This window comes from Hippoglossus hippoglossus, chromosome 4, assembly GCF_009819705.1.
Source record: "Hippoglossus hippoglossus isolate fHipHip1 chromosome 4, fHipHip1.pri, whole genome shotgun sequence".
Taxonomy (NCBI): Eukaryota; Metazoa; Chordata; class Actinopteri; order Pleuronectiformes; family Pleuronectidae; genus Hippoglossus; species Hippoglossus hippoglossus.
The window spans coordinates 3,412,430-3,431,134 of NC_047154.1; the positions used below are offsets into that span (position 1 = coordinate 3,412,430).

General features: G+C 41.5%; 4 protein-coding genes across 6 annotated transcripts; 2 read left to right on the forward strand and 2 right to left on the reverse strand.

Annotated features, from left to right (window-relative positions):
• Window positions 1-392: 392 nt before the first annotated feature.
• On the forward strand, window positions 393-5,420 carry LOC117759692 (carnitine O-palmitoyltransferase 2, mitochondrial-like). Its single transcript, XM_034581953.1, has 5 exons — window positions 393-1,111; window positions 2,149-2,229; window positions 2,323-2,429; window positions 2,522-3,826; window positions 4,425-5,420. The coding sequence occupies exons 1-5, from the start codon at window positions 930-932 to the stop codon at window positions 4,751-4,753; spliced, it is 2,004 nt and encodes a 667-aa protein (XP_034437844.1). The 5' UTR covers window positions 393-929; the 3' UTR covers window positions 4,754-5,420.
• Window positions 5,421-5,569: 149 nt separating this feature from the next.
• On the reverse strand, window positions 5,570-8,554 carry magoh (mago homolog, exon junction complex subunit). The gene is made up of 5 exons (XM_034581958.1): window positions 8,361-8,554; window positions 7,974-8,032; window positions 7,481-7,591; window positions 5,876-5,958; window positions 5,570-5,792 (listed from the first exon to the last, which is right to left on the reverse strand). The coding sequence occupies exons 1-5, from the start codon at window positions 8,449-8,451 to the stop codon at window positions 5,693-5,695; spliced, it is 444 nt and encodes a 147-aa protein (XP_034437849.1). The 5' UTR covers window positions 8,452-8,554; the 3' UTR covers window positions 5,570-5,692.
• Window positions 8,555-9,272: 718 nt separating this feature from the next.
• On the forward strand, window positions 9,273-11,718 carry aatf (apoptosis antagonizing transcription factor). 3 transcript variants are annotated; one of them, XM_034581956.1, is made up of 2 exons: window positions 9,273-9,656; window positions 9,972-11,718. In XM_034581956.1, exons 1-2 carry the CDS (start codon window positions 9,351-9,353, stop codon window positions 11,025-11,027), a joined length of 1,362 nt encoding a protein of 453 aa, XP_034437847.1. In that variant the 5' UTR covers window positions 9,273-9,350; the 3' UTR covers window positions 11,028-11,718. The 3 variants fall into 3 exon arrangements, with proteins under 3 accessions (XP_034437847.1, XP_034437846.1, XP_034437845.1); XM_034581955.1 differs by having other exon boundaries at window positions 9,273-9,646; window positions 9,722-11,718; XM_034581954.1 differs by having other exon boundaries at window positions 9,273-11,718.
• Window positions 11,719-12,490: 772 nt separating this feature from the next.
• On the reverse strand, window positions 12,491-17,741 carry LOC117759695 (uridine-cytidine kinase 2-A-like). The gene is made up of 7 exons (XM_034581957.1): window positions 17,517-17,741; window positions 15,742-15,901; window positions 15,376-15,472; window positions 14,477-14,619; window positions 13,741-13,838; window positions 13,584-13,632; window positions 12,491-12,748 (listed from the first exon to the last, which is right to left on the reverse strand). The coding sequence occupies exons 1-7, from the start codon at window positions 17,619-17,621 to the stop codon at window positions 12,612-12,614; spliced, it is 789 nt and encodes a 262-aa protein (XP_034437848.1). The 5' UTR covers window positions 17,622-17,741; the 3' UTR covers window positions 12,491-12,611.
• Window positions 17,742-18,705: the final 964 nt, after the last annotated feature.

Here is an 18,705-nt window from a genome sequence, read left to right on the forward strand (position 1 = left end):
ATGCCGATAACAGTGTATGACTGGATGACACCACAGGAGCAGTATGGAGGCATTTTATGTTTTTTTCTATTGTTTGTTACGTTTGAAGAATGGGTCACCATTTCAATTGTATTGGATTCTGCTGCAACGCTGTTTACCCTCCAAAAGCCTCCAGAAGCGTTTTGTGGACTCAATCACACCCACCCCCTCCATCGGCATAGTGGTGAGTAGATAATGAGTGCATTTTCATTTTTGGGTGAACCATCCCTTTAATGCTGGTTTTACTTAAGTTGATCTTCTACTGCAGAGTATTGATTAGTTTATTACTTTTTGTACAATCTGATCTTGTTTTTATGACATTTGAGTATCACCCCAGTATAATTTTAATTCAATATATTGGTGCGAATTGTAATTACAGCATTGATGTAGGAAAGTTAATCTTCGATTATTGTTATTCAGATATCAGCTATTTGATCCGAATGTGTTGCTGCAGACTGCTCCACAGAGCCATTCACAAGTTTTCACTGTGAACCCTCCAGAGCCATCAGACAACACTTCCTCAGACGAACCGCAGGTCACGTGGCTGCCGTAGTCGGTGCAACTTCCTGTTATTAATTCAAAACTCTATACTGGGGTCGTTTTTCTGCTCTGTCATTTTTTACAGTGTCGGAAGTGGGGATTTATAACGTTGTTGTCGGATCAATCGTGAGTTCGTCCAGTTGTTCAACTGCTGCGGAAACAAACCGTGGTCAGCGGAGGAAATCTGTCACCTAATGCTAGTTGCTCGTGCTAGCTAGCTGCAGTATTTACCTGACGGTCCGGAGGGGCTCCACACCTCTGAACGTCCGCCTGTGGTGACAGCCGCGACACGGGGCTCTCTTTAGCGAGCAGGCCTCAACACACCGGAGGGTTTTAGTCTCGGTGAACAACACCGGCTGTTCACTTTCAATATGGCCAGTCTGCTTTCGGTGCAGTGCGTCGCCTCCCTGAGGAGAAGCGGAGGTCTGGCTCACCTCAGGACCACAGCACTGGGGGTCAGTAAGCGAAACTACAGCAAGAAAGAAGCGTCTCCCTCCGAGTACCTCCACCAAAGTGTGGTGCCGTCGATGCACTACCAGAAGAGTTTACCCAGGTAAGGAGCTCACTGGGACTTTACTCAGGTACTCATATCAAAATGACACTGACATGACTTTATTATCAATTATTGGCCTTGTGTGAATATAAATTTTCTGCCTTGGACATGCCTGGTGAATGTGGTGAAGTGTTACCAGGTTTAAACAGGTGTCGCATTAAGCTTTTAGATGAATGTAGGGGAAAGTGCACTATGTCTTACCCTCGGTAAGCCTCTAGGGGGCGGTGACATGAGTGACCTCTGCAGTATACAATACAATTGTGTAAACCCTTGATCAGTGTCTCTGAAATGTTAAATTGTTTAAAGTTATGTCATTCAATACTGGGTATTTTAATATTATGCATGATTAAAAAAAACAGGTTGGATAGAATTATAAAATATGTGTGTGTATATATATGTATGATAGTTCTAATATGAAACTGTTATTGGGCCAACATTGGGCTTTGAGAGTGCCAAAGGTGTAGGGATGATGACAATTGTAGATGTCATCATCAGCAGGATTTTAAACCCAAATCCAGAATGAAAAGACAGCTCTGTCTTAATAAGCTTGGCAGGAGAGAAACTTTACAACATGATAATAAACAAATTAAAACCTGTCCTGGACAATAAACCTTTCAGAGTATTTTCAAGCAGATGATCCAGCAAAAAAAAACGTTAAGCAAAGAGCAGCTAAAAATAATAATTTGTGAAGAACACAGGAACATCTCCAGAGATGTGTCAGATGGGATCATCTATGTGCAGGAGGATCCAATCTGACACCAAAATAAAGGCAAAGGTGAACAATATCAAACAAATAAACCAAATCAATCAAAAGGAAGTGTGTACTGACTTTTGGTGCAGTTGGTTCATTCATATGGACTTTCCATGACAGTTTAATATGTCAAGTATTTATGTTTTTTATTTATGTTTTATGCTTCTTTGACTGAAAAGACTGGTGATATTCACCAGCAGTGTGGTCAGTTTTTTTGTATACTGTAATATTTACTGAGCTTTTGAAAGGCTGAATTGTCTCCTTGATAACTTTGATAATTGTTCAGGCTACCCATACCAAAGCTGGAGGACACTATGAGGAGGTATTTAGCTGCCCAGAGGCCTCTGTTGGATGATGACCAGTTCAGGTATGTGCAGTGAGACATTCAACCTATTTATTTCATTAATGGACAATATTAACAGTTAAGATCTTGGAAAAATCTTCTTTTGTTTGCCCTCAGAACAACAGAGAAACTTGCACAGGATTTCCAGAGTGGTGTGGGGAAACAGCTGCATGAGGAATTGGTAGCCCAGGATAAAAGAAATAAGCACACAAGCCACATCTCAGGTGAAGCCTTTCTTGACAATCATCACCCTGAAGTTGAGCATGTCAAATTCATACAATTACTCATGCAACTGGTTGGCTTACTTTCATTTCAGGACCATGGTCTGATATGTACCTGTCTGCTCGTGACTCCGTGGTGCTGAACTTCAACCCCTTCATGTCCTTCAATCCGGACCCTAACACAGAGTACAATAACCAGCTTGTACGGGCAACTAATATGGTGTGTTCAGCGGTTCGCTTCATGAAAACACTTCGAGCTGGATTACTGGAGCCTGAGGTTTTTCACCTAAACCCAGCAAAGAGTGACACAGACGGATTCAAAAGGTTCATCCGCTGGGTCCCGTCCTCTCTGTCTTGGTATGGAGCATACATGATGAATGCTTACCCGCTGGACATGTCTCAGTACTTTCGGCTCTTTAACTCCACTCGGATTCCGAAATGTGGGCGGGATGAGCTCTTCACTAATGAGAAAGGGCGACATCTCTTAGTTATGAGAAAAGGCAACATGTATGTGTTTGACATCGTAGACAGAGATGGGAATTTAGTGAAGCCTGCAGAGATCCAGTCCCACTTACAGTACATTTTGTCTGATCCGACACCAGCACCCGCCTTCCCTATTGGGGTGCTGACCAGTGAGAACAGGGATGTGTGGGCTGGGCTAAGGGAAAAACTGATAGCTGCTGGAAACACAGAGAAATTAAATCTTGTTGACAGCGCAATTTTCTGTTTCTGTCTGGATGATGAAACCATGCGAGACCATATTCACATCTCCCACAACATGCTGCACGGTGATGGCTGCAACCGGTGGTACGACAAGTCCTTCAGCATCATTCTCTCCAAGGATGGACAGGCAGCCATTAATTTTGAGCACTCATGGGGCGATGGCGTAGCTGTGCTCCGCTTTCAGAATGAGATCTTCAAAGACACCACGGAGCAGCCACTGGTGCACCCAGGCTCTGTTGCTGCTGCTGTAGATTCGGCCTCTGCTGTGCGCAGACTGGAGTTTAGGCTGGACAGTGAGCTGGAAAATGGCATCAAAACAGCAAAGGAGAACTTTGATTCAGCTGTGTCAAAACTCACTATTGATGCCCTGGAGTTCAAGAAGGGTGGGAAGAAACAGCTAAAGAAGAGCAAGTTGAGTCCAGACGCTATAGCCCAGCTGGCTTTTCAGATGGGCTTCCTGAGGCAGTATGGAGAGACAGTGGCCACATATGAGTCGTGTAGCACTGCAGCATTCAAGCATGGCCGCACAGAGACGATCCGACCAGCTACCTCATTCACCAAACAGTGTTCCCACGCCTTTGTTTGTCAGCCAGGACAACACAGTGTGGAGCAACTGCAGGCCATGCTCCATGAATGCTCCAAATATCATGGGCAGCTCACCAAGGAAGCAGCTATGGGTGTGTATAAGACATTTCTACAAATGTTGATCACAACACTTAAAAAACACAAGTGATTTGTTTATTTGACATTTTGATTGTCGACATTACAACAGTAAAGATGGATTTGTCCCTATTTAGTATAAACTTATATAAAACCCTGACCATTTGGTTCCATACCATAAAAAATGTGATCTATTTTTTGCTCTCTTATATTCTCTGGCAGATTTTTGTCAGTTGGATACCAGAGAGGTTCTGTATGAGATCAGTGTTGATGAAGGGGGTGCGACACTGTAAGCGAGCCTGGGGCTGTTTGAAATGGTTAAATGTAGATCATTCATGTAGATCACAGGTTATTTGAAAGGCAAACAGTCATCAAAGTGCTCATGAGAGCAAGCAACATGCATGTTCCAGGACTGGGCTCACTGGCCAATCACAACCAAGATAATGTGCCTTAGCATTCTTAATTAGCCTGAAGTAGCGCACAGTAATCAATATATAATCATCACGCATCCTCTGTGTTACTATACACATTGAAACTGACACCACAGCAATGGTTTCAACTTACACGTAAACTAAGAGCTGCTCCACTAACCACCTCTTCCATTTCTCTCACCAGGCCAAGGTTTTGACAGACACCTCTTTGCCCTGCGATACCTGGCCAACTCAAAGGGCCAAGCTCTGCAAGACCTGTACACTGACCCTGCTTACGCTGCCATCAACCACAACATCCTCTCGACCAGCACCCTCACCAGTCCAGCCGTGAACCTCGGCGGCTTCGCCCCAGTGGTGCCTGATGGGTTTGGCGTTGGCTATGGTGTCCATGATGACTGGATCGGCTGTAATGTGTCCAGCTACCCTGCTCGCAACGTCCATGAATTCCTGCAGTGTGTCCACAAGTCTTTAGAGGACATTTTCACAGTCCTGGATGGAAAGCCACTTAGTTAAGAAACAATAGTTAAGTTTGTTTTATTTCTCTCGGTTTCTGGTTAGTTGGTTTAAAATTTCTGCATTATGGTGCAGTAAGTAATAAGATAAATAATTTATAAGCCACGGGAGAATAAAAGGAGAATCTGCATTTGGGTTTGAAGTTATGTAAAAAGCAAATGGTGCAGTTTGGAAATTACAGGTTTAATGAAGTGTTGTCATTATAATAAAAACAGATGTGAAATGAATAGGTAGCTTTCTGCATTTAATTGTAGACAATATCCACTTTAATTTATGGTACAATGAGTATCATCAAAACTGATTTGTTTTTCACTCTGGGCTTATTTCATCCAAGAGATCTTTCTTTTAAATTGTGATTGAATCAAACAGCTACACCTTGATATACCTGTACTGTAGCATCATGTGAAGGGTTGGCTAACTTCTCGGTTTTAGCAACATGTGAAACATTGTCAGCTAAGACTTAAGAGTGTTGGTCACAAAACGGATGCATTTAATCATTTTAGATGTAGAACTGTCTGCAATTACAGTATAGAGAAATGCTGTGCCTTATCAAAAAGCATTAACTAATGTCTCTATAATACATGTTATTTAAGTTATCGGTTTTTCACGTGTAGCCTTATTGGTGTGGGTGAATGCAAGTTGAAATAAAACCTAATTATTCCAAAAAGAATTGTAGCAAGAACATTTTCTTATTTAAATAATTTTACTAATAATACAGTATTTCTTTACACATGAGTATAGACTATTCAATTGTCATTGAAACCTAGGCTGTAGCGTCTATATTTGCAAGGAACACTCAAAAGTTAAACAAGAACGCAACGTTTGTCTTCACTGTTTATTTAAAATAAAAAAATGGTTTCATCAAAGGCAAATTTACAAATGCGGTAGTTCAACAACAGAAACATTAGCTAAAGCAATTAAAATGAGAAAAATCCACGTTTAGATAGGCTTGATCTTGAAGTGGAGACCGATGAGACTGAAGACGAGACATTTCAGGTCTTGCACCAGGTAGTAGAACACGCGAAGACCTTCAGGGTCCCTGAAACAAAGTGAAGCTTTTTAAAGCTGTGGCCCTTAATCAGTGACAAATATACTGTGACCACTCAACTCTACAATACTCACTTTGACTGGTTGACATCGATCAAGGAGCCAATTTTGGAAGTTGTGAATGAAATGTGTTCATCACCGATGACGATCTCCAGTTCCTGTGAAAAGTAGCACAAATACAGAGAAGTTACAACTATGACATCAAATAAAAATATCAATTATTTTACGGTTGAGTGCTTACTTTAAAGGGATAATAAACCAAAAAAACAAATTCACTCATCTACTCCAAGAATCCAGTACAATTGAAGCCAATGGTGACTTACACTTCAGACATAATAAAATAGAAAAAACTTAACATGCCTCCATACTGCTTGTGTGGTGTCATCCAAGTGTCTGCAAGCCCTGACATTCATTCGACTCAAATCCAGGTCATTTACACCATGTTTTTAGCCTAAAAGTCCACTGGAAGTGGCTAAGCTAGCAGATGTAGCTACACGGTGGTGTGTCTGAGGGTCCGTGAATGCACCTCGTAGAAAGATGTCAGCAGACATTTAGGCTTTAAAACATGGTGTAAATGACGCTGTTTTGAGTCGAATATGAATGTCGGGGCTTGTGGACACTTTGATGACACCACACGAGCAGTATGGAGGCTTGTTATGTTTTATTATGTCTGAAGTGTAAGACACTATTGGCTTCAATTGTATTCTGTTGTAACAAAGTTTACCCCTGAGACTCAGGGGTAAACTTACATTTTTCGGTGAACTATCCCTTTAAGGTATCAACATTTCTAACCCCATTTCAATAATATCAGATCATAATGTGATCCCCATGAAGACAATTGTTTTTAGAAAAAATACACTATGACTATTGCAAAAACTTTGTTCAATAAAAGCTACAAAATTCGACTGGTGTTATATTCTAGGTGCAGTGTGCCCAGTGTAAACTAACTATTCAGAAACAAGAAGCTGGCGAGATTCATGCAAAATAATTTGGTCATTTGTGACAAAATATCTTTTAACTATATGGGAACCGGCATAGACACCTGTCTGTCCATTTCCCTGCACACTGACTCTGAACACAAAAAGCTCAACAGCGCCTCCACCTGGAAACTCAGGACTTTCCATACAAGTATGAACATTTTTAACCCTGGTTTACCGATCACTTATCAAATTCATTCTCACCTTAAACATCTCATCCTGGTACAATGCCCTCACCACCAAACACATAATATAAACCTCCCACATAACTTATCAGGCCAGCAAAATAAAGGAAATCCCCCCTGATCAGAGAGGAGCCATCTCACTCCCTCCACCCGTCCCTCCAGTTACTGCCGTCAGGCAGATGTTACCAAGTCCCAGTGACCCAGAGAAACATCTGCAAGACATCTCCTTCATTCTCTCTGCAATAACCACCCTGAACTATTTAAAATGGACACTGGACTTTAACCTGTTTTGTCAGTTGTCGTTTTTAATTTGCCGGCTCTGGAATTCGGTTTAGATGTGTGCTGTGTGTTTTAACTGTAAATTTGGTGTATCGTCAAGCTTTGTTTTTAAAAATGTACAGTGCGTCTTCAAATGGGAATTATGTTTGTATTGTTGGGCCCTGTCAAAAGGAGAATCTCTAACTTAGGGACAGGCAATAAAGTGTATCCAACTATCTATGGTGAGTGGAGTCACAAACCTGTCTGCCAACTCTATCAGGAGGCGGCCACAATGCATCGTCTTCCTTGGTGATCTCACTGTCGTCAATGATCCTCTTCAGCTCCTCCATCACACTTTTGTGTACATATGCCTGGGTTGGTACAGAGGGGAGATGAGAACATTTAGAGCTGTGCCATATGTTTGCAGGATAGCTACACGTTGATAACGTGTACATTTATATACTTTGTCCGTGCTTGTGAAAAACATGATTTTAATGCATCACGATGTTCTAACTGAGAAACAATGACCCTCTCTACTTTCACTAGTCTACTGTGAATCCACCCCTGAATTACATACAATGCTGCATGAACGCATTATTGATGTCACAGATTAGCATTATGATGAAAGTACCGTTATATTGTGGCAGCAGACATTTTTTACCATTCATACCAAAGAAAACCACACAAAAAGGGCTGTAATATGTTCAGTTACTGTTTACTCCAAAACAAACACGCTTGCTAATCATAGATTACCTCTTTCCTGATCATGACGTCATTCTTGTAGTTGCTGTTGTTTGCATACCTCAGTTTACCTGCAGGAACATGAGATTAAAGCAGAGATTTGAATCAATGGATCACTTTCACAACACGCATGAGTTCGCTACCTCCTCTTAAGGCCGCGTGGCGCTACTATGTCCACAGGATATTACTTAAAGCATAACTAACTTTAAATTGCATACATTTTAGGAATACATTCAGTCTAGACATAAACTAATACCATTTCTCATACAATGGTAACTACAAGGAGAAATTGGTGCTAGCAAGTGGTTGTGAGTGAGCTGCGGCCTACACAGCGGCTAGCCACGTTAGCTTGGAGGTAGGCGAGCTAACACGTCTGTGTTACCGCCAAATTTTACTCACCGTCAGGTCTGAATTCAAACTCCAGGAACTCGTGTCCAAACTTCCCCTTGTGACCAACATAATACCTCAAATAGAAGTCGCTCGTCGACATGTTAGCTCTCCAGAAAGTGCTCTTTAAGGAGAAGACTGCGGAACAAAACTCTGCGAGCAGAAGCAGCCCGGAGCAGCGAAACACAAGTACGCATGCGTTAAGCGTCAAGACAGGAAGTAGAATTGTTTAAGCCCCGAGAACTGTCTTTCAGGAGTTTGGGCCAGCTGCTCACAAGTGGATACAATCTAATCCTTCCTCTCTAGAGGTAATACAACAGTTGGTCTGATTTTGAAAAACAAAAATAATGATCTCTGTTGTGATGTGATTCTATGTCGGTTAGGTACGGGTTATTTTTCATTCACAATACTAGTTTTCAAAATCATCTCCCCAATTTACTGGTTACTTCAATAAATTTAAGTCGTACTTGAAATCCTTAGTTAGTCAAGTTAGTCAAAGGAGGTAAAGCACAACGATTGTATGACATTTAAAAGGATTTTGCCTCTAACTCAGACCACCGAAATAGGGATGTATTTCCCCTTGTGTCTGAGGTTTCATTATTAGTTTTTGTTATCAATCTGCTGGTGCTGTTTTCTTATTTTATACATTTCAGTTACAAGTATATCTTCATATCTGTAGCTCAGTTACTGTTATTCATTACCTATCAGTAGTCACATCGGTATCCCTACTTTTTTTCTTGTACAAAAGAAATACCCATGGTCAGTGGTCAATGGAAAAAAAAGCTTTGTCTTTATCTAATGTTTGTATTTGTTTTAATTTGATAAGTAATTAACAGGATTTATCATGAGTTTATATGCACTCTGAAAAAAGGTTCTGCCTTAAAGACAAACCCGGGAGCTTAATGTCCAAAATCTTCGTCGCATGTTACTGACGTCATCACCCACCACTCTGTGGAGTAGTGCCTGGTACGTTCCACGTGTGGTTGTTGAAAACGTTTCCCGATGGCAGCCTCGTTTTCTCAGGAGCTCGAGGACTTGTTGAATCCTTTGCCTAAATTCGTGGATCCAGAGGACGATGGTGACGAAGCGACCAAAGCCAAAGTCGTCGAGAAATTCAATGACGACGAAGACGAAGACGGACTCGGCCTCAGTGCCCTGCGGAAGCACAACACATCTCTGCTCTCAGACACAGACCGGCGGTACGTGGGTAAAGCAGTCTCCCGTAAACAGCTGCAGATAGATATTGGGGGATCTGGTGAGGAGGAGGATGATGATGATGATGAAGATGGTGATGATGAGGAGGAGGAGGAGGACGGCAGCATAGAAGGGTTGGACGAGAAGGAAGGAGATGATTTAATGGTGGATGAGGAGCCTGATGATGATGATGATGATGAAAACAATCTAGAAGATGATGAGGAAGAGTTGGTGGGCAAGACAAAAGTTTCTGGCATGAGATTTCCTCAGGGAGTGGAGTTCCACAAGCTGACAGCGGGCATGGATGATCTGGGAGTGAGTGAAGAAGATGCTGGTGATGATGAAAGTGGCGAGGAAACTGAGGGCAGCGATGAAGATAAAGCCTCTGATGATGATGATGATGACATGGAGGACGATGATGACATGGAGGGTACCGTGCGCACATTTTCAAAAGAGAAAGTAGATGAAGCGGTCGAGAAAGGGAAAGCTGTGAAGAACCAGCTGGCCCTGTGGGACCAACTGCTCGAAGGAAGAATCAAATTCCATAAAGCTCTGGTGACGGCCAACCAGCTTCCACAGCCGCAGACCCTCTCAGAGTTTAAGAGGAGGGGCGGAGCTGAGATTGCAGGGGCGCTGAAGACCACACACAAGGCTTTAAAGGCTCTCCAAAGGTCCCTGCTGGAGCTGCAGGATCAGCTGCTGTGCCAGAACGAAGACACGCGGCCCATCGCTCTGGGCAAGACTGGGGCTCAGGGTGAAGACGAGGAGATAAACAGTGATGAGAATGACGACGAAGAGGGATCAGCGCAGGTGGGCTTAGCACCAAAACGAAAATTGGAGATGGCAGAGTACCCAGACTTCATGGCCAAACGCTTCGCTGCATTCCAGCCTTACCGCAACGCAACGCTGCAGAAGTGGCACGACAAAACTCGACTGACCATGGGTAAGAGCAGCAAGGGCTTTGGGGCATTTGATAGGAACATACTGACTCAGGTGGAGCAGGTGCTGATGGACAAAGAGAGGCTGGTGCGGCGTACCCAGACCCGACGCTCAGAATACAGAGTCCTGGGGAAGAGAGAGTCCTCTGCTTTCACCTCGGAGACCGTCCCCTGTGAAGATGAAGAGGTTGAGCAGCAGCTGAAAGCTAACACGCATCTCAAAGACGCGGACGAGGACATATTTGATGACGACGATTTCTACCACCAGCTACTGCGAGAGCTCATCGAGCGCAGGACGAATGCAGCAGATCCCAACGACCAGGTGGCCATGGGCCGACAGTGGCTGGCCATTCAGAAATTGCGCAGCAAGATAAAGAAGAAGGTGGATACCAAAGCCAGCAAGGGGCGCAAAGTCCGATTCCACATCCACAGTAAGCTGGTGAATTTTATGGCTGCGATTGACCACAGCTTAATGAACGACGAGGCTCGCAGCGAACTCTATCGTGGCCTTTTTGGTCAGAACTCCTCGGTCAAGTGTGACGTTTAGGAGGTTCTCATGTGGAGCAGATGCTTAGTGCCAGGACACCACATCCCCCAAAAGATGCTGAGCAGCAGTTCGAATGGGGAGAGCGGGCCTGCTGTTCGTCAGGAGAGCTGATTCAGACGAGGCGGACAGTTACAGTGGTCTGATGTAACAGGAGTAAAATGGACTCAGAAGGCACATTCAGTTCTTAATCAAGACCTTTATTCTGAGGGACACTTTCAGCGTTGTTGGCCTTGTGACTAAAAATATAATTTGTATGTGAATGTTAAGTGGACTAGAAGGAAAAAAAATGTTTTCTTCTGTGATCAAGTGTCATATGATTCAAGTAAAGTGTTTACTTTAAATTTCATGGCTGTTTTTACAGTGTATACTAGAGGTGTGGCAATTTCTTGATTCTCAGAGGCATCGTGATGTGGACGAGACGGAACTTAATCGATTCATATTTTTCGCTACATTGATTGTTTGAGGTTTTCCACTGCTACATTAGATTTAAACAGGAGACAGATGAGTTACCTGAATCAGATTATGATTACAACCAGAAATCAATATGTAAGTCATACAAATATCAAATAAAAGACTCATAGTGACATGTCAACTCAAGCAAATAAAGAGTACCTGAAAACTTTATCATTAGAAATATGTATACAGGAGAAAGCCATTGAAGAACATTTACAGAACACAAACACTGGGTGTCTTGTACTTACAGCTGAATGCATCTTCATTTGAATACTAACAAACCTGCATCTGCTGATTCAAGTGTAAGTAAATCAAAGAATTATTTTTGTTGTTGTAATTCAATAACAATTTAATCAACTGTTCTGAGTTACATCAACATCTTAATAAATGAGTTACAGTGACGTCAATACTGCATTCAGGTACAAATCAATTAGTCCACAAGGACAGAATGAAAAATTATCTTTGGAGAGGATGTCACATCAGATGACTTGAGGTGCAAACCGGTTGTTTAATTTGTCTAATGAGTCGTTTTTACACATGACAAAACAAGTACAGCTCAGGGGCCACATGACACACACCTGAAGCCTTTACCTATTAGTACATAAGTTCAAAATCTAGAAGTCAAAATATGCTTTATAATGGAGCTTTGAAAAAAAAAAAAAGTTGCATCAATAAAGAAAATCAGTCCGGTCACACAGTGATCTTTTAACTGAGTGAGATAAGCTAAGGCCCTGCCGTTTAACATGTTGCTACACCGCATCTATGGTGTGGTTAAAGGCTGTCAAGTGCTAGGATTTTTATTTTTTGACACAATAGCAGCTTCTTGAGTGTCTCTGTTCCAGCGCAGTGGTAAAGGCAAGCGGCAGTTTTAAATTAAATTATAAATGAGCCCCTGTGGATTTCTCCCTCTTATATCTCATAGAATAAGTAAAGAGACAAACTAAACTGAATACAACTGCTTTACATCAGAACCACCAGGGGAAAATTATGTCCTTCCTCAATCCGAGTGGAATCATATCAAAAGCAGGCCTTCTGGTGTCCTGGCAGTAACTCCTGTGTTGTTGGCCACAATGAAGAGCACACTCGCCACGTGCAGGTGAAACTTTTCCTCCTCTCTGCACAGCGCTGTGCTCAGTGAGGCCGACTGCTGGACTCCATGTTTGGTTGACTCTTCGTTGTTCCGTAACCATTAAACCACCCGCTCAGCCGCTTGGTCAAACCATCATTTAGAATATCCTGGATGTGTTGCACTATGAGATTTATAGCAACTGTATTGAGAGATAAACAGATGTGTGGTCAGGGTTAGTCTCCAGTGTATAACTTTTACAATTAAAAGCATCATTGTGGAGATAAATAGCCAGTAATCTATTGATAAAAAGCCCCAAAATACATTTCTGAAGACATGTTCAGAAACCGTCAAGGTTCAGTGTAGAATCTAGTGAAATCTAGTGGTAAAGTTTCATGTTTCAGCTGAATACCACTCCCCTCACCCTCCCCTTTCAAACATTAAAATCATAAAAAAGTCATAAAAACTTAAAAGATGTTTAGTTTGTCCAATTGGACTACGGTAAAAAAAAACAAAAACATGGTGGCCTCCATGGGGAGGACCTGCTCCGGATGTAAATATAAAGGGTAAAGAAAACAGCAATTTGTACAGTTTAGATGAAACAAACTAGTGGAAACATCACTAGGATTATTTAATATTCAATTTCTGCCAATAAATCCCTTTCACCTAAATCGTAAACACTAAACATTTAAAGATGTCTAACCATCTAATCAATGGCTCAAATATAATGCTACTGCAGGAGAGGCACATACTGGGGATAGGTCAGAGTATCCTACTTCAACACACAGCAGTTTGTTTTGGATGTTCCTTTCTCCAGTCAACACACAGAGCTGTTTTGTTCTCCCAACAGCAGAAGCTTTTCCTTCTTTAGTTTTGAGAGCACAGCAGTTCCTAGCCTGAAGGTTAACAACAAACAGCTGTGTCCTTCATGATAACACTGTTGAGACTATAGCGTCTGAAACATTTGGCGTCAATAATATCATCTCTAATGCTCTCACACTTGAAGAATCTCAAGTTAAAGAAGCACAAATACTCACCATTATTATCAGCTCCTCTTGGAATGATAACATCTGCATATTTCTTTGTCTATATAGTATCAACAAGAAAGGGGAAAAAAGAGGTTTGACTGCGAGTTCATCTTCACAATCTTGAAAACTTGATTTGAGTAGTAGTACTGGTAGAATATGTGCCCACCGGCAGACAGAACTCCTCGAACGCGGGCTTGACAAGGTTGATGTACTGTGCAAGAACGCTCTCCAGGTCCCGACCACGTTCACTAATATCTCGCAGCACTGAAAATGAGACAAAAAAGGTTATAGTAGTAGTTTTGGAACTATGATACCACTCAAATGTGTTAGGCAAATATGAGGTTACAGCAAGATGATGGTTAGCTTAGCATAAAGACTGCAAATCTGGCCTGGCTTTGTCCAAAGGTAAGAACAATATGTCTACTTACCAGTACCTCCAAAGCTAACCAATTTTTTAATATCCTGTTTGTTTAATTTGTATAAAAACTGCACCCATGGTTCAACAGGGGTTTATGTGCTTGCAAAGTTATCATGTTGGGGCCCACTCAATAAGTATTCCCAGCCTAGCAACACGTCACCCCTGTAAAGCCATCCATTCTTTGAATAATACAACACAAATATGAGGTCATATCTGTCAGTGAGCTTTAGAGTTGCTGGTAGACAAACTTTGTTACCCCTGGACAGACCTAAATTGGCTGTTTCCACTCAATGTGCTAAGCTAACTAGCTGTAGGTTGCAACTTCACATTTAGAATACAGTCACAAGGGTGGTATCAATCCTCAACAAGAAAGTGAAAGAAGTGTATTTCCCTAAATGTCACACTTTGCTTGCGGTTAGCATCTCTTTCAGAGCCTTTTGTGTTTAGAATCAATGGGAGTTGTCTCGTCGAGTTTGTGTCTTACCCCTGCGAGACAAACGTGTGTCTGCATCAGTGTCCACAAACAGCTTCATTTGGAAAAGGTCTCGAATCTCCTGCGAGTAGAACATCAGGATACCCTCAAACAGCACCACATCAGCAGGGTAAACCTTCACTGTCTCCTCCTTCCTGCCATACCAAACACATTCAGTATAAAAACACTTTGAGCTTGCCTATGTAACATTTGCTGATCACAAGAGACAATTGGGACAGCGCTTCAAGAAGCTGTTACGTCATCAGTAGTCGACGATGCAAAAGGACGCGACAAAAAGTTTTGCCGGGGATGTCATTGTAATAACAGTGTTGAAATCTTAAATAAACCAATGCTATTGCTTGCAGTTACTAAAGTAACAAACCTATAATATATATAAATAACATCTATGCTGATGCAGGTGGATCAAACTACCAGGTAAATGCTCAGGACATGTTTTCCTGCTTTCCTTCTGTACTATTGCAATAATTGTACAGCACAATGACATTTGCCATTTATCAAATCGAAATTGAAACGCTTGGAGGCTCATCATTATTTTACATATAAATCAAAAGCACACTGCCTCAGGCTGCTAGCAGTGGTCTGTAGGCAAGCCTGCCAGGATGCATTGTTAATAGAGGAGCTGTAAAATTCAGTAAACACGCTGCATTTCACATTTTTAAATGTATTTTCCTATGTTCCAGGCAGCCTTTGGTTTCCATTCATTTCACTATGATAATAAAAAAAACATTTGCATAAAATGACAGTAATTATCATCATGTCTGCTTTTAAAGTGAATGTTGCTGCTGCATTATGATGCATCAGAGACTTGTTTTATAGCTCATAGGTGGAAACATTCAAATACACTCTAATGTTGTCCTTGCATGGACAGACTCATTCAAAGAGTCACTCACCTGGAATGGGAAACAAAGTCATAAACGGGGATGTGTACGGTTTTCCCCTCCTTGATGTCCCACAGAGTTGTGATTATGAGGTCGTTGTCGAATGCATCTAAAAGGAAAGAGTACAAACCCGTAATTTCCCGATGATTTTCTTTGTATGCTTCAACCACCTGATGGGATAATGGGGGTCCAAATTCTCTGGCACCTTTACTTTGGGGGTCAGGGGTTGAAAAGTTTGGGAAGTCCTGCTCCAGCAGGATGAATTATCATCAGACAGCTGGTTAAGGCACACATGATTCAGGCCAGCAGATGCCCATCGTAGATGACCCTGCTGTCACAATAAACACTATGGTATTTCAGTGAGTAATACCAACGTACCTGGGTGGTCGAAGTTGAACTGGCCCTTTAGTGCTTTGGCCTTCTGCTCTGGGGTGAGGACCCTGTAGAAGCTGTCCTGGCTGAGGATGGCCACTTGCCTCTGGTGGTGGTCAATCTCATTCTGCCCCAGCATCTCCATGATTTTGCTACACACCGAAGACTGACCATACAAGAAAAACAAAACAAGCACTATGATAATGTATGGCACGTCTTTTCTGATTTACAGCATCCTTCTACTTTCAGAGCAGAGGCAGATGTATGTCAAACCAACACATTTCAAGCAACAGAAAGACTTTAATCTCCACTTGGCATAGTTCACTCACATTGTTGTGGCCTTGAAGTTTCATGACTTAATCAAAATAATTGTCGATTTCAAAGGATGCACATTTGTTTGCATCACATGTGAAACTGGCAGACACTAAGATTTCAGTCTACTCCCCTTTCAGAAAACATGTGAGGGAGAGCAGGTGGTTCTGTGAGCAGTTATTCAAGTAGGAGAAAACAGAAAAAATACCAGGAAGTCAAACCCACCAACAACTGTCTGCTGAACCACAGGATTAAGTTTGGTTCATTTATCCAACTAACTGTCAGCTACAAAACCAATGTAAAGAAAACAGGCTACTTAAATAACAAAATCATGGATATACTTTTAACTGACTTCACTTTGCCAAAAATGTCAAACAATGGAGCCTGGAACCAAGTCAACTTGAACCACAACTGCCTCTTTGACAGTTCACTGACCAAATATGTGACTCCAGAGCTGCCATATCTGACACCACTTAATTATTATTATTATTATCATCAACAACTGGTGCTGCTAACATCATTACATCTATGAATATCACGCTTATTGTTGCGCTTATGGCCACCCACATTGACTGTAGTTCTGCTAGAGGTTTGTTCCAGTTAATGACAGAGTTTTTCCTCTCCAGTTACCAATTGTTTGCTTGTTGTGGGAACAGTTTGGTTTCTCTATAATATTGTAAGTTATTCACCTTGTTACGTAAAGTGCCTTGGGATCATACATGTTGTGATTTGGCACTATACAAATTAAATTAAATTAGAGTTAAAGTTTTTAATTTTGTATTGAGTTGTGAATACTGAGAATCTACTCTGCAAAGCAGCTTTGCAACAAAAAAAAAGGGAATGAAACCTTTACAACAAGGCACCAGAGCAGAGAATGATGAAGCAGATATTTGGCCAAACAAAGAAACAGCAACAGAGGATACATCAGTGTCACAGAGAGATCCTTAAATATATTCCCTGCAGACAGCATGGCATCATCCTGACACAACAGCCAGGTTTTAGCCTGAAGTGTTTTATTTGCGGTCTCTTATTTTCACAGGCAGACCCTGCACAGCTGATACAATTAACTCAAATCACAGTTGTCCTTTAAGCCTAATCCTTTGTCTCCATTTAAACCCCCTCGAGTTTAAAAATGTGAAAACATAATAATGAGATGAGGAGTGTTTGAGTCAGAGTCACATATATCAAACTTCTTTATCAACCATACAAGTCAAGGCATATTTTGACAATACACTATACCCTGTATTGGCATGCAGTATATAGGGATGGTCTACACAGACTCCACACTGATCAACACAATCTGATGAAACATGATAAATAGGCTTCCAACGCACGTTGTCTGTAAATTCCATAAATCAAACTATATCAACCCCTCTGTCTGTGTCACAGAAAACAAACAACCCAATATTAATACCAGGAGATACAAATTTTAAAAAAGTAAACAAAAACATGGTGATATAAATACCCACCTTGCCGCTGGCTGTGCCTCCGGCCACCCCGATGAGGAAAGGCTGCCGGTTGGAGCTCTCATTGCGGGCTTTGTCACCTGGCTTTGTGTCGCTGTCGCCTGCCATGCTTCATCTGCAGCCACGGAGCGATGCGGCCCAACTCTGACACACCGGCCAGTCCGTCCGCTGCCAGCTGCTCCTCCCATATGATGATGATGATGATGATGGTGATGACGAGGAGACGCCACCATGACGACAGAGGAGGGAAAGTATGATGATGGTTTACACCGATGTTCTTTTGGTTACACTAAAACAGGGAATCGGCCAAAAACAGCTCTTATTTTAATTTAATTTAATATTATTTTTGTTTGCATCATTATTTCTGCATTTAAAATAATGACAACAACAACAACAATAGTTATCATAATAATCATAATCTAATAATAATAAACTGTATTTATGTAGGACCTCTCAAAAACCTTTTGACAAAGTGCTTAAAGGCTCAGTGTGTAGAGTTTAGTGATAACTAGTGGTGAAGTTGCATGTAGCAGCTGAATGCCCATGAACCCGTCGACACCTTCAGTTGTCATAAAAACTCAAAAGGTCTTTAGTTTGTCCAGTCTGGGCTACTGTAAAAAAAATTACATGGAGGCCTAGACAGGATCTGCTCCGGATGTAAATATAAATTATTTAGATAAATGGCCCATTCTCAGGTAAAGAAAACAACAATTTAGATGAAATACACACATAAGACATCGCTAGGATTATTTTACATTCAATTTCTGCCAATAGATCCCTTTCAGCTTTTAGCTGTAACAAAGAAAAACAAAACAGAAAATACATGCAGTACAATCACACATTTAAACAACTTAGTGCAAAATACAATGGAGAGCTTGGTTTAAAGCTATATAACAATAATAATAATTAAAAAAAGCAATAGACAAAAAGTCTAGTTAAAAGCCATTTTGAAAATTTTTGAATGAGGACACTGAGGTGCCTTGCGTGACCCACAGAGGGAGTTTGTTGTTTAATATGTTAAAACACATTTTTATTTAATCATCAGTATCTATGACATGAGCAGTGCATTCTGTAAATATTGAGTATAACACCTTTCCATTGTTGTCACTCTTTCTTCGACTGTATTTCGTATTCATAGTGAAGCTGTGTGGCCTGGGTAATGATCATGTTGAGGAGACGGTGAACCGGAAGT